General features: G+C 40.3%; 1 protein-coding gene across 2 annotated transcripts in view; it reads left to right on the top strand.

Annotated features, from left to right (window-relative positions):
• PAFAH1B1 (platelet activating factor acetylhydrolase 1b regulatory subunit 1) overlaps positions 1–21,574 on the top strand; it is a 52,893-nt gene that overhangs the window by 16,236 nt on the left and 15,083 nt on the right. Inside the window, exons 1-3 of one of the 2 annotated variants that reach the window (XM_001508375.6) lie at positions 10,549–10,686; positions 12,328–12,532; positions 20,122–20,206. In XM_001508375.6, the coding sequence (XP_001508425.1) occupies positions 12,501–12,532; positions 20,122–20,206 (117 nt within the window). In that variant the 5' untranslated portion in view covers positions 10,549–10,686; positions 12,328–12,500. Of the gene's footprint in view, positions 1–10,548; positions 10,687–12,327; positions 12,533–20,121; positions 20,207–21,574 lie in introns of those variants that run through there. The other variant, XM_029081595.2, reaches the window with a different exon arrangement.

Below are 21,574 nucleotides of genomic sequence, written 5' to 3'. Positions count from 1 at the left end.
TGGTTGCCAGTCCCAAGCCTTATCTTGTTTGCATATTTGCCTCTCTTCATGCTCAGCTATGGAAAAATTGGATCCCAAGGAAGCAGTTTTCATTTGGTTTTAGAAATTATAGCTAGCAAGAACTGATTTTAATTTTTTATGTTTTAAGCTATTAAATTTAATTAGACCTCTTCCCTTCACAATAATTGCCTGGATCCTCTGTGTTTTTACCACAAATGTAAGAAACTTTTGTCGTATAGCTCTTTGCTTATGCCTAGGTTTTATATAGTTGGTATTCTTGCTGTACTTTAGCAGGCATGAAGCATGCAATTCCAGTTAGCATACTTAATAACCATGAACTAGATGGGTCTAATTCATCTGGAGATTTGGAAATTGTTTTCATTTTGATTGCACAACATATGATGTACCTGGGGAAATCTAATCTCATACTTTTACCTATTTTGATTTGATGTTTAACCTTGGAAGATCAATTAACCAGAAAGGTTAAAGATCAAATCTGTTTTAAAGCATAGTTTTGGATGATGTGGCATCTGAAAATTTAGTATGAGTAATCAGTTTACTGAGCACTTAGCTTGTACAGAGCATTGTTTGAGACACTTGGAGAACATATGGAGAAATGGGAAATGTTCTCTCTCCCCAACCCTGCTCTCATTTCTTCCAGTTTGAGACTAAAAATAGACATAAACTGATGAACATTCAACAGTTAAAAGAACACGAAAATAAAAATAAATAAGCACCAGTGGATAGACCGTTACCAGAAAGGTAAGGATGGGTTAGGGGTGTGTATCTGTGTATGTAGGGGGGTGGGAAAGATATCCCAGTCACTTCAGAAAGATGAAATGTATAGCTATATGAAAGGTAGATGGAGAGGACAAAATTGGAGGTAGGTAAACCAACAAAGAAGCTGTAGCTGAAAGATGAGGATTTGTTCTAAGGGAGTGGTTAATGTGGAGTAAAAGGGGAGGATCTGTGAAATAATCATTGAGGAAGAACTGACAGGATTTGGAGACAATACAAATGTGAAATGAAAGGGGTCAAGGTTGAAACCAGTGTTCTGGAACAGGGAGTACAGGGATGGGGAGGTTAGAGATGATTTAGGAGGATTCCTTTGGAAATCTGTACTTCCTGAAAACTCAGTAAATGTCTTCCCATTTTTCCTTGAATGTACAGTAATTTAGTTAAAAAATGCACCTTTTATACTTCATATTGATTTGTCTTTATTATAGTGAGAATACAAATGTGAACAAGTTTGGCTCCGGCATCTGCTCAATTGAAGACTTATTTTGGCTTTTTTGTGATGTTAATGCCTGTGATAATTACATGGTAAAGTTAAAACAGCACACAAGATTGCGATGTGAAAATAAAGATCAAGAGTAAAGTGGTTTCTAACAGACATGAATGATTCCATTGCTTAGTCAACGTTATTGACTACCCACTGAGAGCAAGACCTTGTGCTTGCAACTTTAAAGAAGTAAATGTGTGGCCCAGTACTCTTATTGATAGTAATAATAATGGTATTTAAGTACTTACCTTGTACCAAACACTATGCTAAGCGCAAGGATAGATACAAGATATCAGATTGGACATAACCTCTGTCCCACATGAAGCTCACAGCATAAATAGGGGGGAGAAAAGGGATTGAATCTGCATTTCCATGGACACACAGCAGACAGGCGGCAGAGCCCGGAATAGAATCCAGGTCCTCTTACTCCAGGGTCTGTTTTCTTTCTATTAGGCCATGCTGCTTTCCTTCCAGCAAAGAGTTTACGATCAACTAGGACAAATACCTGTAAATACAGGTGATGAGAACACACATACCACAAATTATACCTGTTCTTGATTAGTCCAAAAAATGCTCAAAATGATAAAATGTGCCAATTTTAAAAATGAAAAATAGAGTTGAAAGAACTCCAAAGGTTGCCCAGAAGAGCAGAAAATCCAGTTGTTTTCTTTCAATTTTTCCTTTCAAATATCTTGAAATATCTTTAAATTCCCTAGGCTACTTCCCAGGGAAGAGGACAAAAACAGAGCAATGGAAGAAGGAAGGGGAGGAAGAGAGATAATGTGCTGGCAGATTAAGAAATTAGAATGTGGAGTCAATGGTAAGAGACCAAAAGGAGAAGGTGTTCTTTTCCAAATGTCTAAAGAAAGGGACCAAAAGATGGGAAAAAGAGCAGGGAAGAGGGGTAGAAAAGATCCTAGTTTCTCTGTAGGCATTTGTAGACACTGTGGGGAAAGAGAATAGGATGTCTTTAGGTTTCTGGTGCAGAAGCAAAGATTGGCCCAAAAGAACTGACATATTTAGGCCATATAACAAAGATACTGGTTCATAGGCCAATAAATATGGCAAATGTTAAGGAGTGTTGGATAGAGAGTGTACTTACTGTAGTGATATGAGTAGCATGAGACAGGGAAAGTGTAGAAAGATATCATGGAGGAGAAGTCTGAATAGTTTTGAAGTGGGAATGGGACATATTTTGGCAAAGTGCAGATGGCATTCTAGGTGGGTGAAATGGAGTGAAATGACTCAGAGGAGGGAAAGGGGAAAAAGCAGGTGTGGAAGAGGTCAAATAAGGTTGCCCTGAATGGAGCAGAAAAATGGATGTTGTAGGAGATGCGCTTAGTTGGGAGTAGACCTTGGCCCAAGTTAAGTCTGATACGTGTCAAGTCTTGTTGGCTGGACCCCGATTTTTGATTGTCCGGGTCCACCTTGACTTTTTGGTTTGCCTTGAACTAGAGTGCCAAAACGATCAAAAACTTTTGGCCCAAGACTGTTGGGCTCCAAATTGGGAACCCTCCTTGTTTTGTGATGATGGGATTCCTCTCGTGCCATTAGACCATGGATGCATCAGAGTCCTCTTTGTGTGTCATCCCGTGATAGGAAGGTTATTATCAGTGTTACCTTTGTTACGCATGTTGGACCTAGGCATTGTATGACATGCTGGGAAAAAGGTACGAAGATAATCCTCCAACTGTGAACCTTGACCTGTGGCAGAATCACAGTCTAAAAGGAAGGTGGGTGGGAGAGGGTCGAGGGGCAGATACAGTAGGGAAGCAGTAACATGATAAAATAGAGCAAAAACAAACCACTAGTGGCAAAAGCTGCAGTACATTACAGCACCAAGGAATGGTTTTCTGGTTCTTCGCTATTTCTGACCGGTTTATCTCTTCTTCATCCCTGAGTCAGTTTTCCCAGTGGCCAAAAATTGGAATGGTTCTCACCTAAGAACGGTGGGAGGGTGGTCCCTGACAGAGGAGGAATTCTAGATTGGAAGGCTGTAGCTCCAGCTTCTAATCATTCCACTTGTGAGAGGGACCCTCCCCTCCCCTCCCCTCCCCTCCCCTCCCTCCCCTCCCCTCCCCTCCCCTCCCCTCCCCTCCCCTCCCCTCCCCTCCCCTCCCCTCCCCTCCCCTCCCTCCCCTCCCCTCCCCTCCCTCCCTCCCCTCCCCTCCCCTCCCCTCCCCTCCCCTCCCCTCCCCCCTCCCCTCCCCTCCCCTCCCCTCCCCTCCCCTCCCCTCCCCTCCCCTCCCCTCTTTCAATTGTATTTATCCAGAGATGGCGGGTAAAGAAGGGTGACCCAGCTCCTCAGACCCTCAGGCCCAGAAGAAACCTGGAGTAGCAGTAGTGCTGCTATCCACGCCCAGGGGCACTCTAGGGTGTAGACTGTAGTAGTGTTGCCAGGTGTATGCCGCATGTCGCCTTCCCAGTGGCACATCAACTGTGCTGTTGACCCCTGGTTCATGGAGCCTCCAGAAGAGAGATAGGGAGGGTCGAATGTGGACCACCCCATCCTAAGCCTAATTCCTCCCTTCTTCTCCCTTTATCATTTTTGTTTGGCTTGATTAAGTCCCTTGTCCAGGGGTTCCTAAGGCCCCAGGTCCAGCCTGAATCTTGTGGGCTTCTATCACAAACCTTTGCAGTAACTTCTTGAGCTTCTGGATTTGTACACTCTGACGATTGCACATAGGCAAAGGATTTATAACTATTTCAGTTACCATGTTTGCCAAGGGCTCCAGTCCCTCCCATTTTCCCCTCTTCCAGACCTCGGCCTGTCAGTGAGGAACTCAAAGAGGTTTGACTTGGTTAGAGCCTGGCCTACCACCTCCATTTGGATTTCATCTCTCCATATATATCTACTGCCAGTCCCCTTTTCCTTTTTCCTTTTCTTTTTAAATTTTAGATTGTGAGCTCCCAGAGAATAAGGCACCGTCTAAATCATACTTGTGAACTCTTTCCTATTTCATTTTTTCCCTGGGCATATTTATTTGAATGCTATGTGCAGAGCACTATAAGTGCTTGGGAGAGTACATGACAACAGAATTAGCAGACATGTTCCCTGCCCATAATAAGCTTTCCGTCAGGGAGAGGCGGGAATAGAATATATGAATAAATAAGTAATTTATAATTACTTAATATGAATAAATAAGTAATTTATAATTTAAAGATATATAAAAAGTGCTGTGGGGTTGGGGGCGAGGGTATATGAAATGCCCAAAATTCACAGATTGAAGTGCATAGATGATGCAGAAGGGAGAGTGAGCTGAGGAAAAGAGGGCTTAATCTGGGAAGGCCTCTTGGAGGAGTGCTTAGTACAGTGCTTTGCATACAGTAAGTGCTTAATTAATTCTATTTCTATGCTACTACTACCCCATAAACCCGTTTCCATGTTTGTGAACTCCTTGTAGTCTGCGTTATGTGACTCCTGCTGATTCCTACTCCTACCTCGATTTGTGTTGTAGCCATTCCTAGAGGGCTTTTTTTTCCATCTCTTGCAGATTCCTCTAAATCTGGGGTGGGTGATTATTTTGGCCTGAGGGGCACTTATCTCATTTGGGAAGTGGTTAAGGGCTGGCCAGTAGTGTAGAGCGGAGGAAGGTGGGTTTTAAACTGTGGTCCTTCATTCCTGACTGAATATTGTTAACTCACCAGTGGTTCTGGGGCTGCTCCTTGCATCCACGGCTAGAATGAAGGGAGGTGGCGCCTTGGGAGATAAAAGGGGCTGTCATGAATCATCCAGAGGCCAACCCGCTGTTCAGATTAAATCTTTGGGCGGGGCCTAGCATCCTTTGTCCAGGAGGTTTGTCAGAATTTCCACTCCATGAAAAATTTGTGGTGAAGAGGACAAGAAGGTAGGGCTTCTCCTAGCCTTGGATAGGTCTGAAAAAGCCATGGCTCATGAAGTCTGGATATTTAAGCGAAATTGGAGGCTGGGTCCTAGGTGTGTGAAGTGCCTTAATTTCCAGGTTCTTTTTGGGTAATACGTAGAAAATGATCATTCTAGGAAAATGGATGGGACTGTCTTAATTTTGACTGCAAATCCAAGGAGTTTTTATTCCAAAAATATTGGGAAAATTAGAATTTGGTAGATTATCAGAGATACTCCCAGTTCCTGAGAATACATCCATTCTATGTTCTCACCTAACTTCAGTGTCCAAGAGTATTTTTGTTAAGATGTTGCTTTATTTTGAATCCTTTGAAGATCAGGTTTCCTTTCAAGAAGCCTAGTGGTTAATGTAATGGCCCTAGTATTTCAGTCAATCAGTATTTATTGAGCACCTACGGTGTACAGAATATTTAAGCGTGCACACTAAAGTAATCATACATTTTCATGGCTCAGCGGTTTAGAGATATCAAATATTTTAAATTTTCTAAATAGCATAAAGTCATGTTTCTGCCAGTGGATGTGGCATTAAGGCTTCAATTCCTGGAGTGTTTGGGATGAGAGATTCTGGACCATTAAAAGCTACCTCTGGTTGTGGGAACTTATTAGGTTTAGCATAGAATGGAAGAAATTATTTTCTAACATGTAAGGAAATTTCCTAACAAATGGGGGAGTGTTATGAAACAAACTTCAATCATTCTCCTCAACAGCCCTACAAAGTTATTATCTCTTTTCTTAAGAAGGTAAATCTGGCAATCTCGTGTTATTTATGCAGCTGTAACCTTTTTAGTTTGTTCCCTTCGATAAGGCTTTGCTGTCCTTACTAACTCGATCATGTCAGCCGACTTGAATAGGGCATGGGCACTCAAGTTAAATAAGGGATCCCATGTTTCATCATAACAGGAGCATATTGAGTGAAAAGATGGCCCATCTGTCTTGTATGATTTCCTATGGATTAAAGGAAGCACTATTTACTTGATTTCATGTTTAATCTGACGACAGGAGTTTTGGGACCAGGAACCAAGAGACTTGATTTCTCTTCTTTTAATGCCCTTAACATGTGTTTCTTTACCTCCACTTTCAGATTCTTCATCTTTCTTGGTTTATTCCCCTCTCCCAGTGTGAGAATGTTTCATCTCTCTTCCCAGAAAGAAGAAATCTGGTGCCATTTACATCGTTTCCTAGAGTCTCGCTTGCTCCTTTTTGGCATTTTTTAAGTTAACTGCTATGAACTTCTGAGAGTTTCCAGAATCCACTTCGGGAAGACACTGATACCTAAGGTATCTTCTTTTGGGTTGGTCCAGTCTGTGGGCTTCCCTGGGCCAAACCAAGCCTGGGAGAAGAAAGGTGGGACTCCCACCTCTGTGGGGAGGATATATAATGTGTGCCCTTCTTCTGGACGTACACTTGGCTCCGGGTATTTTCCCTCCATTGGCTGCAGATAAGGGATCTTCTTCACAACTCTTTGTTATGGGGATCCCCAGTTTCCAGCCTCCTCTCAATTGTCTCTTGTAGCTTCTGAACTATTTTTAGAATGGGATCGAGTAGCCTTATCCTTGTTCTAAAAAGGTTGGCCAGGAGCACTCGAGTGGCCTTATCCTTGTTCTAAAAAGGTTGGCCAGGAGCACCGTGAAAAACGTGTGTGTGAAGCCAGAGAGGAATGCGCTAGAGGGAAGACCTGTGATCTGGGGTGAGTGGGGTTTGCTCATCGCCGAGCAGACATTCACTGTTCCCTGATATTAAGCTGAGAGGAGCGAAGGAAAGGAGAAAGGTTTCTTGCCTTTGAGGAGGGGGCTAACACTGGGTTCAGGGGTTCTCAGCAACCCACCAGGAGCCCTCTGACTGTGGATTCAGTTCATTCGTGGACAGGGAACGAGTCAACCACCTCTGCTTAAATTCATTCAGTCATATTTATTGAATGTTTACTGCGTGCAGAGCACTATACTAAGCTCTTGGGAGAGTACAATACAATAATAAACAGACATAGTCCCTGCCCACGACAAGCTCAGAGTCTAGAGAGGGAGAGAGGGAGAGACACTAATGTAAATAAATACAGATGTTATATTGTTATATTGTACTCTCTCCAGTACAGTCAGCACTCAGTATATCCGATTGATCGATAACTAAGACCTGAGCCGTAAAGCACAATCTAAGCAAAGAGAATAACCGGTTCCCATTATTTATAAATATTCTTATGGCTTGCCCCTTATTAGAATAGGACAGAGAACCAAGGATAATCTGTAATTCTTTATGCACCTTATTCTCCTGAACTGCAAGGATTGTGTCTTGTGAAGCCTCTTGTTAGGAAAAACTGGCATGGAACTCACCCATTCTGACTGCACAGCCAGGGCACATGCAGTGATAACTAGGCACACTAAGCCAGACAGGCTCATGGTGTCAGAAGATTGGTAACTTTCCAATTGCTGGATAATTCTCAGAAATGATAGAGCACTGGAAAAAGTCAAACTTCACTTTTAGAAGCAGCGAGGGCCAGTGGAAAAAATATAGGCCTGGGAAGTAGAGGACCTGGATTCTAATTTCTGCTCTGGGACCTCGGGCAGTTCCTCTATAAAATGGGGATTCAATACCTGTTCTCCCTCCTATTTAGATTGTGAGCCCCATGAAGGACAAGGACTCTCTGACCTGATTGTTACATAAATCCAGTGCTTAGTACACTGCCTGGCACAATTAAACACTTAACAAATGCCATTATCATTATTATTTTTCAATAACTTTGGTGCCTGAAACTAGGACATCAAAGGGCCAGTAGGGTTTGTAAAGGTGTCTGTTTTCTAAATCCACCTAACTTCAGCATTCTTACTCCAAGACAGAGGCTGTTGGCCTTCCTACTGTGATTTAGGACTCCATGAAGCTCTTAAAAGACATCAGTCCATCACTGCCTGCACCAGTAAGCAGAAAACAGATTCACCTTGTTTTTGCAGTCTGTGCAGTATACTCTTGGGACTGTTAATGCTCACCTGTAAATAGTGATGAAGAGGTGACAATAACTTCTTCCATGGTCAATTTTTAACTGTCTAGTTCTTGTCTATTCTTCCTTAATTCAGTTCAGAAATTTTTTTGTCATCTACTCTAATCTCCTTATATCTTCCTCCCTTTAATTGTGTTACAAACAACTGATGATTAGCCAGCAGGATTTTGTGATATCTAAGGTAAATCGTGCCCTCCTAGTTTTCTTCTCTGAAAGCTTGTAGCCTTCCTCTCTAAGGTGCTAGTAAAGCATGAAACTGATTCTTTTTTAAAACTTAATCTGTTATGACATTTTTGATAGCATAGCTGTAGAAAAGTGACTCCAGTTTAAGCTCTCATATTTCAATAGGCAGTAATGATAATCTTTGTTATTCACTAGCATAGTGCACTTTGTTTTTTTACTCATTCCTCCTTAAATGAGGTGCATTCTTTGCAAAGATCTTTGGGTAAGTTGGTGTTGGAGATGGTTTTCTAGGATTGGTTGGAAACATTCCAAGGTGAATTTCTAGTATTCTTTTACTGGGAAGTATGTATTTAGGTTATGATGGATTTGCTGATGGGGCACATTCTTTTCTGCTAATTAATTTAAGAAAATACCTGTTTCCTCTTTTAAAAGTCTGAGTAATTCTCAATGCAATTTTAAAATGTGATATATGAGTTGGGTCTCCTTGCTTTATGAAAAATTTGGAAAAGAATTGGTATTTTCTATGAAGCAAATCACTGCTGTCTTTGTAATTAGAGTTGGGATTAAAATTCTGAAATTGATAAACTCTGTGTGTGTGTGTGTGTGTGTGTGTGTGTGAGTGTGTGTGTGTGGTGGGGGGAACAGGGACAGGACAATGACATTTATCCAAGGACTAATGGGGAACAGACCCAAGTGCAGTGCAGAAGGGAAAGCCAAGACAGGGAAGTGAGAAAGGGCTTAGTTGGGGAAGACATCTAGGAAGAGATGTGATTTTAGTGGAGCTGTGAAGATTTGGGCCGGGGGGAGCCTGTGAGATAAGTGGGGAGGTAGGAGTCACAGAAGGCAGAAGGAGGATGTGGGCAAGGGGTCAGCCATGAGAAAAGGAGTGAGAAAGTTGGTGTGACAGGAGCAAAATAATGCAGGTTGGATTGGTAGTAGATCAATGAGGTAAGGTAGACAAACCTGTTAAGTGCTTTAAAGCCAATGGTGAGAAAGTTCTGTATGTGCAGGGGTGGATGGGCAACCATTGGGAGTTTTTGAGGAGGGGGGAATGTGGACTTGAGTGGTTTTGAGAAAAGGAGTAGAGCATGGACTGGAAAGAGGAGGCAGGGAGGTCAACAAGGAGAAGGAATTTTGAAAGTGTGCTTGAAAGCCATTTATCCAGGTGCCCAAATCTTCAGGTGGTAATGTAAATTCAAGAGATTGGGGAACAGTGAAACCTGGAAAAAAAAATCATTTGCATTGAACTTTCCCCTGATATGGTTCCTTTGAACACTTAATGGTTGCTCCAGATCCTCAGAGTAGAGTTGGGACCCTTTCCCGGCTGCCCCCCCCCCTCCTTGCCCCCCACCTCCCTTGACTGGAGCCATGAGAGGTGGGGCTCATATATTTCCCTTGGCCTCCCAGCTTTCAGGCCGACCCAGTAGCAACATCTTTGGCTGACTTCAGAAACAAGGACAAGAATAAGGGAATCATTAGATAAAGGCTGGGGTGAGATGTAGACTATAAGCTCACTGTGGGCAGGTAATGAGATTGTCTGTTGTATTATACCCTCCCAAGCACTTAGTACAGTGCTCTGCACACAGAAAGCGCTCAATAAATGTGATTGAATGAATGAAGATGGGTGGGATGAGAGAAACAGAAATACAGGCAGAGTTGTTTCTGTGTACATAAGCTCTATACTTAAATACTCTTCTGTGCTATAAAAATAAAAATCAGATCTAGAGAATCCAATTTCTTTTTTCCTGATATGATGAATTAATGATGTTACAAAACAGCATTTTCCAACCATAGAACTACAGGGCTCTGTGGGAGTTAGAAATATTTTTCTCCTTTTTCACTCTGTGCTTCAGTAATATCTGAAATTTGGAATATTTGGATTCTCACACTGCCCTATGCCCCAGTGGCATTAAAGATATTAGACACTAGACATAACACATTCCTTGTCCAAATTGTGTCCCAGCTTTAGTAGTTTATTCTCAGTGAGTGGATAAGTTGTTGTGATAATGTAATATGGAATTGTAAGAGTGCTGCATACCCAAAAGCATTCTGGAACCTCTGTTTATTTCCAGTGTTTAGGCAACTATTTCATAGCAACACTGGAATGGAACATTCTGGATACCGACATGCAAATGAACACATCACTTGAAGCTTTGAAATATGTTTAGGTAATGAAAATAGCTTTCAAAGAGATTGCAAGCCTGGCATCCTGAAACACTGCCAAAATATATTTCAAAAGCTAAAAAATATTTTCCCGTGTTTAGAGTGTTTCGAATTTCAAACCCTTGAACGGTTTTTCCTTTTGCTGCATTGGGTCCAAGTGCAGATTCTGTCCAGGCAATTTATTGAGAGGTGAGTGATCTTTGATCATCAATTGGGAATTTTTTACAGCAGGAGGAAAGAAAAAACCCCAATGCTTTTGGGTCATATAATGTTTTAAACAGAATCAGATTCCTTCTCCATTGACAGAAATTAAAATTATCCAGTTTTGTTTGAATTTGTTTTTGTAAAAAAAAATTGGGATGGACATTCAGTATTGGCCAGGTAAGGTAGGATGGAATTTACTGTTTTGGGAGCAGTTCTGTGGGTTATTTACCAATTCATTCACTCAGTGGTATTTACTGAGCACTTACTATCTATAGAGCACAAAACAAATTGCTTGGGAGAGTACAGTATAACAGAATAGGCAGACCAGATCCCTGCCCACAAGAAGTTTGCAGTGTAGAGGTACATCCCTGTGAGATGGGAAAGGATCTTTTAAACATCTATGCAATACTTTTAAAAGACTAAAATTTTCCATATGTCTAACTGGGAGTTAGACATACTGAATTAAGGATTTGTTGCTTTCAGGAAGCCTCTTTTCCCTTATTTCTCTCTCTTAGGTATTTATTTTTGAATCCTGTAGTAACTCATTGCATAAAATTTTTTTATGTGTGCTTGTTGGGATTTGGGGAATTTTCATTATTCCCTTTGTTCCATGCTCCTCTTTGTGTCTTGGGAAATAATCCTGTTCTTGAAACTAGGCCTGAGTAGTGCTTGTCTCATCCAATTTTTTTTTTAATTTGAAGAAAATGCCTTTAAGAAATACTATATTTTGTGCGGCTGTAATGCTGTCACACTTTGGTGAGAAATAGATATTGGACAGGGGGATTGCCCCAATTGGTCTTAGTGCCCAAATGTGTAGATACTCTTGGAAGAATACACAATCACATGTCATCCATCAGACCTCCTCCTAAATAGGTGACTAAAGGAATTCCAGCAATTTGCTAATGAAATATTGTTTGAGGAAGTTAAGGTTATGGGATTGGGGAGACATTTAAACCGCCTGACTAAATATTTGTCGTAAGCTTTATCTGTCATTCTACTCTGGATAACTTTATCTCTTTGGGGAGGAGCTTGAGAAAATAGGATAGTTTTGTTCTTTGGCATTATTTGGAGGGTGAGACCTGACTTCAGTTGCTGCTGGTGCTTGCTGTTTTTAAGATTTAATCGAAACTCTCTTTGTCATGTAATGTAGAGAAAGAATGTCTATATTTGACAAGTTATATGTTCTGTCATACATATAGCCTTTGTTCAGGGGATAGTCCCTACTTTTACCTGTAGATTTTGCAGATGTGAGAATAAAACTAAGCCACATGAAAGATATAAATCAGAAATTCAAATGGTTTAAAATCAGAATCCATAGGTTGTGAAGAGGTATGGGTGGTATTGAATTGGGTGCTGCCTTAGCCCAGAAAACTCATCTCCAAATAAGCTAATTTTAAAAATATCTTAATGGCAAAAGAAAGAGAAGAGAGAGGAGGATCCATTTAAACCCAAGTACTCTGGCACAATTGATTTTCAGGAGATACAGAAAATCAACAGAGGCTGGCCCGTGTTAATTAGCTTCATAATAAGCTATCTCCTTAAGCAAAGTGGCTAGAAGGGGGTAGGGTTTAATTTAACTCGTACAGTAAAAAGTAAATAATGAGTTTTTCTTTTCTCTCATTGTAGGTGGAATGAACCTTCCTTGTTGAATGTCTCCGGGCTACCAGTTGGATTTCGTCTGTGAAAAACCATTTTTTCATTAGTTGAAGCCACTTGGTGGCAGATTAATTGCAGCTCCCGGATCGAACCCTGTTGAGGCAGCCACCGTCTTATCTCTTAAACTTGACATCACCGCCACCATGGTGCTGTCACAGAGACAACGAGATGAACTGTAAGATCTCAAAGTTTTCTTAGAATATTGTTCTTTTAAATCATCTTTCTATTTGGGGGAAAAAAGTATTAAATATTTAGCTATGTGAAAAGACACTGAAAATGAAATCCCCAAACAGAGACAATTGTATTGGGTAAATGTTGGTTTTGTGGTCCTAAAAATGTGGGTTTAGGTGAAAGGTTGAGTTTCTACTATCCGTTGGTATGGCTTATTTGAATATATTTATGAATGACTTTTAAAATAAAATGGAATTGTAGTTTTGTAAATTAGTAAAAGTCACCCTAATCGTGACTTTTTAGTTGAATATTTATGCAGAAAAGTGCTGCAGAGCATTTGGTTAATCCCATGGAGTAGAAATTCATATTTTAAAAGTGTGAAAACAATTTTCATTGGATAAATAACATTTTAGTAATTTCTCCATAAAGCACCCTGAACACAGTGAAATTACCACTTCGTTTTTGATGAGTTGGCATGTGAAGTTTAAAGCTTCAACCCTAAGAACAGTTCATGAAAAAATCTGGGTAAAATGAGAACCTCATGAAGTGGCCAGAGTATTTTCTCTCCATTATCATTATTGATAGCATTTAGTTTAGAGAAGGAAGATAATTGAGAGGGATTTATGTCCTTTGGGGACTTTTTTTCTTCACTTTTGACTTGATAATTTGTTTCTCCTGATGATGCCAGGTGTGCAGAGTAAAGTGTTCAGTTCTCCATAAAAGAACATCAAGAGTTGGGATCTTATAGTAAAGAACTCACATTTGCACCACTGCACAGATGATTAAACCAGAAAGAGGAATATGAGGAAAGCCCAAATAGGCTGGGTAGAACAGGTGTCAGTAGCTGTGTTGTCTGTCTTGTCTTATGCTGTCAAGTCATCTCTGACCCATAGGACTCCATGGACACATGGCTACACTACCAGAGCACCCCACTCTCCCTTCCCTCTGCAATCGGTGCAATCTGGTAGTGTATATCCAGGGATGATACCGAGAGGAGTGTTGTCTAATAGCTTTGAGTAATTCTTCAAAGAGAGGAGACAGCTTTTGGGAACTAGGGATTCCCCAGTTAATATATACAGCTTGGGGAATTGGGAAAGTGGGAAAGTCTTTGCCTGTTAAGTTTGAGAAGAGGAAGAAACTTAACTGCTTGGGATAAGGAGAGCCAAGAGGAACTAGGGTGAGCAAATGTTGCATGGCCAGGGCATGTTTTGGGGGTGAAATCATTTGTGTAGTGGGGCTTGGGTGAAATATAGGTAAGATAAAAAAAAAAGTCATTCCTGGTTTGCTTTTCACTTGAAATATGAAGTGCGTCTGTCACTGGACCACCAGTGGAATGCATGTGAAATTTCATCTTGGGAAGTAAGCAGTAGTCAAGGCAATTGCTACTTAGGTGCACTACTTGGAAACTATCACTGACCTTCACCACCACCACCAAAATGGGACAAGGGATTTTTCTATTTTAATGTTAACTTTGAAATGTATTTTTTAGAAAATGTAGATATAAGAAACTTAAAGGACCATGTAGAATACAGACCAAAATATTGTTACATGCTAGAGCGGAAAAATAGCTAACTGAGCCTACTCTCAGGGTAATTGCCCTCCATGCCATTGTGGGTATTTCCAGCAAATCTTGTCAAGTCATTTTGGGTTTCCTGTTTCTGGTCCTACAGGATGTATCTATTTCTGGCCAATAGCTTGATTTCATGGTCCTGAAAGAGTTTGTATGGCTCTGCTGCCAAGAAGTCAAAGTGAGTTAAGACCATTTTAGTGCAGGTCATGCCTGAACAATATTGACAAACGGTACCTTCTCTTATCCCCTCTGAGTTGTCACTTAACATTTGTGAGAAATTGCTATTGCTAAAATTCATCAAGGTTTAACAGATATGCAAAACACAACTAAGCAGTGAATTGATATTTATTAAATACTGTACTAAGAGCTTGTGAGAGTACAGTACAACAGAATTAACAGACATATTCCCTGCCCAAAAGCTTATAGTTTAGAGGGGGTTAGACAGTAATATGAATAAATAATTGGTAATGTATAATTTAAAGATATGTACACAAGTGCTTTGGGAGTGGGACGAATAGCAAATGTTGCAGATCCAAGTGCATAAACGATGTAGAAGGAAGAGCAGGCCAGGGAAAAGAGGGCTTAATCAGCAAAGGCCTCTTGGAGGAGGCATATCCCTAACAGTGCTTTGAAGTAGAGAGAGTGGTAGTCTGGTGCATGTAGAGAGGGAGGGAGTTCTAAAATAATCTGTCTCGTGACTGAAATGCCCTGTCTGTCAGTTTGGTGTGTATTCCTGTACTCAAAGAAGTGGCAATAGAGGAGATAGAGCCTAGTAAATTTCCAGCAGTGTGTAACGTACACTCAAAGTGAAGCTTGAGTTGCTCTTTGTTATGGTGGTGGTGATGGTAGAGATGGAAATCATCTGTGACGTAAGCCATTGTGCACAGTAAAGCACATAGAAGTGAATGGTGTGGGTGGAAGTGAAAAATTGATGAGATCCCCCCAGTATCATGTCCAAAACCCAAATCTTTGTCTAGGGAAGAGAAAGAGCATGGTTTCTTTTGTTGTTTTTATGACATTTTTAAGCACTTTACTAAGCACTGTGGTAGATACAGGCAAATTAGGTTGGAAACAGTCCATGTTCCACATGGGCTCAACAGTCTGAATCCCTGTTTTACAGATGAAGGAACTGAGGCCCAGGGAAGTGAAGTGATTTCCCAAGGTGTCACACAGCAGACAAGTGGAAGAGCTGGGATTAAAACCCAGATCCTCTGACTCCCAGTGCTTTCCATTAGGCCACACTGCTTCCCTAAAGGCTTGTTGACTTACTCTAAGGATCCTAATATCAAATGTACCGGAGGTCATTCTCTAATCAAGTAATCATTTCCCTAATCCTGATAATACTACTGCATCTGGAAGATTCTTGGGTATGAGAAGCTTAGGGAACATTTTTAGCAGTGTTTTTCTCACAGACTTGCAGTGGGTTACCCTTAAATCATTTCTCATAAGAACTCTAAATTTCAGGACCCAGTTTTTTAGGTTTAACGTAAAGACAATTGGAGTTTTCTCAAATTATGCATATAGTCAGGAGGCTAGACTCTGGCTTTCCTTTGAATCCTTGGATTTTAAATGTTTGAGCACATTTAAACACTTGGAAGATTGAAGAATACCATACACTTGAATCCCAAAGGGAAGATTCTTAGAATACTTGACAACCCCCCACCCCACCACTATTCAGTTGAAATTTGGGGGAGAAGTTAATCAAAGGCAATTTTGTAAACTTGAGAGTTTTTATTGAACCATCACAGGTGGTTGCTTTACTGGCATTAAACCTCACAGTATTCCTAGAAACAATTGATTAGTAAATTTCTTGAGTTGGTAATGGCAGTTTTAAACTCATGCCACAAACAAGGTTGTGACTGAGCTCAGGTGCTTCCATTGTTCTTATATTCTTACATTCCTTCCACTCCAGACAAAAAAGCACTGAACTTCTTCATTCAGTAATTGTTTAACTCTGAGCAATGTGTGTTTGGTGGTAAGTTTAGCAATCTGAACTGGACTGTGAATTGGACTTCCGACAGACTTCTGTCATGAACTTCAAAGGGCTGCTCTTAGTAGAATGAGTTCAGCTCTGGGAATTAATAATAATAACAATAATAATAATGTTGGTATTTAAGTGCTTACTGTGAGCAGAGCACTGTTCTAAGTTACAGCTGAGACAATCTAAGAAGACTGTCTTGTAGCATTTAGATGCTTAAAGGCAGGTTTAAAAAAAATTTCAAATTTTAATTCCAAAGTTTTTAGTGCGAAATTGGTCTTGACTTAGTGGATGGAGCACAGGCCTGGGAGTCAGAAGGACCTGGATTCTAATCCTTATCACTTGCCTGATGTGTGATCTTGGGCAAGTCATTTCACTTTTGTGCCTCAGTTGCATCATCTGTAAAATGGGGATTAAGACTGTGAGCCCCATGTGGGTCAAGGTCTATTTCCAACTTGATTAGATTGTATCTACCCTAGCACTTAAACGGTGCTTGACACACAGTAAGTGCTTAACAAATACCATTATTATTATTATTTTTGGAAATAAGTTTACGAAGGTTTTTTTTTCCCAAATTTTACTTGTTTATAAATTTTCATTTGGATTTTTTTTTTTACTGCTACAGGCTATGCGTATTTGAGAAAGCTTGAGCATTTGACTCTTTGATTTAAAAACCAAGCCAAAATTTTGCATAGTGACATCTGAGAGAAAGTAATATGCTAAATTATTTTTGACCCCCAATTACCTTTTCTGAGGTTGTTAATCACCATCTATAACCTATTTGGGGCATTGGCTTTTTCCTGTATTTATATATGAAGGCAGATTTAACTCTGAACATTTCACCATTGATGGAAATATTTTGTTGATAGGTTTTATGTTATGTAGATTAAAAGGGGAATTTTTTTGCACTAGTTGGAGAGGCTAATAACTGTTCTTTTCAGTGTATTTGCAGACTTATCTTTATTGAAAGTTTAGAAGAGAACTGGAAAGCAGAGTGTTCACTTTGAGGTGATACAGTTCAGGGAATTTAAGATTTATAGATTTAAAAGTAGCTCTGTAAGTGGTATGAACTAGTTTTTAAGCATTATAAATCTGGGCGACATTGGGAAAAGTGTTATCTGTTCACTGCCTCCCAGAAGTAGAGGAGGATGAGCAACAATACAGGTATGAGAAGTCCATAACAGACTTCTGGAAAAAAGGTAGGAATGTCAGAAGTGCCACCCTCTACACATGAGGGTGGCCATCAAATAAGCCCTTCATCACACGGCTCTTTCAGGTTTCTTTGTAGCCAGAGTTAGGGCAGAATGCTGAGTTATTGAGCTGACCCAGAAATGGCTTAGCAGAACAGAAATTGCAGGAGGATATAGGCTTGTAGGAGGAAAAAGCTAGGCGAAAAGTGGACGAAAGAGGATGATGATGGTAAAACTGACTCAGAAAAATACCCAGTTACACCTCTGGTCTGTTAATGCCTCCTGATCTTTCTCACAACTTAAGGCCTGTTTTTAGGCCTAAACTTGCAAGTCTTTGAGTGGGCTTTGTGTGTGTGGTTTTTAACAATCCTCCCAAATTTGAATTTCTGGAATTTTGACCAACAAGAGTAGTTGAAGCGGTGTAACCATTTCCCCAGAAGCTTGTTGGTGTTGCGCTTCTGATTATTATCCAGCTACCCACCTGCCAGTTTATTTGCATTAACCCTGCATGTCTCACTCTCCTTCATGTATTATATTCTTCTTTTATCCCCATTATCATTGCCCCTCAACAGCTGTATTATTTTGTTTTTTTAGGTCTGAGAGAACCTAAGATGGAAGTAGTTTTGAATTAAATGAAACAACTAGAGCAGCTTCTTCAATCTGCAAAATAACTAAGCTTTAAGGGGCCAATTATTTGTTTGGGAAAGAAATGAAGTGCTAACTGAATGAGCAACAGTGATCTTAGAAAGAAATGTAATAATCTTCAGGGTTTTTTTCCCCATTTATTTATATAAAGAACAGAATCTCCATTTAATTATTCTTCATCTTCTGAAAAGCAAGCAGATGTAACATTATGATTGTGCCTATGTTGTGTAGGTTAGGTCGATTATATTCGTATTCCAGACTTTGTTCAAGTGAGAGTGCCTCATTATGTTTGGATGACAGTAATGATTGTTTTGGAAATGAAGCTAGGGAGGAAAAATAATTTAAGTAGCTGGAAAACTGGCCCTGTGCGGAAAAGTTAAAGGAATTAGGGTGATTTAGCTTAAAGGAATAACAAGCCAATGGGTGATTTAATAGCACTTCAAGTTATATTTGTGTGTGTGTGTGTGTGTGTGTGTTGGGGGGTTGCTGACCAGTGTTTTAGTCCACTGAGCACCAAGCCAAATAAATGACCTAAACCTGGAATCGTGGATGAACTTTTTCACTCAGGGATAAAACTCAGGGAGAGAATACAAGAAGGGTCATAGGGTTTCAGTCTTTGGAGAGCTCGAAGGAAAGAACCATCTATGTGTCCTCTAAGTTTTAGTATATCACTTGCTTGAAGGCAGATAATTGGACTAGAGGATGGTAACATCCTTTGTAGCTCTAGGATTCTTTAATTTAAAATTTGCCCAGAACTGTGAATCTTGCAAAGTTAAATTTTGCAAAGTTGGGAGTTGCTATCAGAACAAAGCATTTGTGGGTCTTCAGAATAATAAAGGGATCATGTTGCTTTATTTTGTTGCCTTTAGGCACATAATAATCACTCTGTCATTATTTAATATTTTACATTAATTGACTTTGGAATTATTTACTGCTATGCCCCAGCTAGCGCCCTTAATATATTCAAAGAAAAAAAGAGACAGAATAGAAAATAATGCAAGGACATTAATGCATTTCCAAGATCCAACATGTCGGCCAAAACAATATGAATATATGAATCTGAATCCATAAATCTGATCCAAATATAATTACATGCCCAAATAATATAAAAAAGCATCAAAAAAGTATTTTGTGAGATTCTTTATATGTAAGCCTATGTATTCCTGTATTTAGTGCAGAGGACTAAACTAAGTGCTTGGGGTCGTATTCACCAGAAAGGCACTTTGTGCTAACAGAATAGGGACTGGTTATTCTCTATCTGCTATAATGAAATGGGCTTTAATAATTCTGTTCAAGTCGGTCAAAATAGTTTTGAGATTGAGAAGGGGAGGGAGGTGTATAGGCCAAAGTATTTCAGCGTTATCTTGAACTGAGAGAGTCCTGTGAGAAATACCGACATGATGATTCAATGCCGGTGAAAGAGCCCAAAAAGGAACATTCTAACGGGTTTCCTGTACCCTGCCCAACACCTTGCCTTTTTTCCCCACAGTGTCATTGCAAATCATTTTTATCAATTTTTATATTTAATGTTTAATTTTGTGCTCTAATCAACTTTTTCCCAACCCATTGTTCTAAAGAGAATCAGTGGTCCCTCACATGTGTGACCCCTCTATTCCTGGCCTGAGCCCCCACGTGAGCTGCTGGGATTATACGAGGAACCCTGCTCCATTGATCTCTGGTTTGCAGTGGACTTCTCTTCAGTGGAGGGGGCAGGTTGCAATAGCATTTTGAACTGGTGTGACCATGTATCAAAACACTTATTAATGCCACTTATTAGTTAATTATCCATCAGTCTAGTGAAACAGCTCCTGATTTGGGCTTATTCATTTTTATCTTCAATCTGGAAATTCCCAGTAGAGTGGTGCCTGGCCCAGTGTGAGGGCATGGGGCAAAATATGCTTGTGGAAGAAAACTAACTTGCTTTGACCCCAGTGATATTTTAACGTACTCTTTTAGCAGCATTTATGTTATGACATTCGATTTACTCTTTTGGTTTCTGAAATGGGGTGGAATAATAGCAAAGTAGAAATGCATGTTAAGTGCCCCTGTTTTCTTTCTGCGAAAGATGTCATTGATCTTTTCCAGGCAAGGTATTAGAGAGTGTCTTGAACTTACTTTTAGACTTTTGGAGCTAATGTTTTAGCAAAGTGCAGTGTGCATGGTTAAAAATGATCTGTCTCATTTAAAACACTTTTTTCATTTTGTTTTAGAAATCGAGCTATAGCAGATTATCTTCGTTCGAATGGCTATGAAGAAGCATATTCTGTTTTTAAAAAGGAAGCTGAATTAGATATGGTAAGTTCAAGTTTCCTGATAAAATGTCAGTCAGTCAGTTGATTGTTTTTATTGCGTGCTTACTATGTGCAGACCACTATTCTAAGCACTTGGGAGAGTACAATATAACAGACTGGATAACACTTACAGTTTGGGTAATACTTTGCTATCCAAAGTGCAGTTGATGAGTATGCCTGAAGCAAAAGAATGTGTATATATGCAGATTTTGAAATGAAACATTAGTGGAACATGAAATTTTTTCCAGCCCTGCAAAGGGAAAACCAGAAAAAGGGAACGGGACTGCTGAGTGAGATGATCAGATGAATGTAAATATTTCATTGTTTTAGAGGTCATTTTCAAACCTTTGCCCCCCAGGTCCCACTTGGAGATTCTCCTGTTTCCCATACCTTTGTCCCTCCACAGTTCATCTTCCCTGGCTGCCGGTTGCCAGCTCCCAACAGTTATCCAGAGCCCATCAGCTCTGGTCTCCCCTCTTACCGTATCAGTGACTGGGGAGGGTAGGAGAGCATCGGGGTGATTCAGAAGTGGTGGAAGCCTGCTCACCCCCAGAGATCCAGCCTTCTTTTTGCCCCGCCGTCCTTATGTGTCCCGCTGCTCAAATCTTCACAAGGTTCCGGTTGGAAACTCCCCAGAATCGCTTTTCTAATAAAAGTTTGTCTCCTTGTGTCCAATGTAAAAACGGGCAAATGTGAACTAGAGGTAAATCTCTTTTCTCATACAATAATTGTGGCATTTGTTAAGTACTTTCTATGTGCCTGGTGTGGTACTAAGCACTGGGGTCCACAGGATAGTCAAATTGGAAACAGTCAATGTCTCACATGGGGGTCACAGTCTCAGGGATGTGGGGAAGAATAGGTTTTCTCTCCCCATTTTGCAGATAAGAAATCTGAGGCACAACAAAGGCAAGTGTTGAGCCTGAGGTCATAGAGCAGGCAAGTGGGGAGCTGGAATTAGAACCCACCTCTCACGACTACCAATTCCATGCCCCTTCTGCTTTTTCTCCCCATCCTTGCCTTGGCTTTTTACTATGAAACTTAATTTTTTGAGCAGTCAGTCAGTGTATCTTGTTTATTGAACACTTACTGTGTAAATAGCACTGAACTAAACGCTTGGGAGCATGCAGTATAACAAACACATTCCCTGCCCACACGAGCATATAGTCTAGAGGAGGAGACAGACATTAATGTAAGTAAATAAATTACTGATGTGTACATAAGTGTTGTGGGGCTGGGAGGGGGGATGAATCAAGGGAGCAGGTCTGGGTGACATAGAGAGTTGAAGAAAAGGAAAAGAGGGCTTAGTCAGGGAAAAATTTCCCATTCATTCAGTATTTTTGATTTACTACTTACCATGTACAGAGCTTGGTGG

This window comes from Ornithorhynchus anatinus, chromosome 17 (genome assembly GCF_004115215.2).
Source record: "Ornithorhynchus anatinus isolate Pmale09 chromosome 17, mOrnAna1.pri.v4, whole genome shotgun sequence".
In the NCBI taxonomy this organism is placed as follows: Eukaryota; Metazoa; Chordata; class Mammalia; order Monotremata; family Ornithorhynchidae; genus Ornithorhynchus; species Ornithorhynchus anatinus.
The sequence above is the reverse complement of the archived record's forward strand: the minus strand, read 5'-3'. Positions and strand labels throughout refer to the sequence as shown.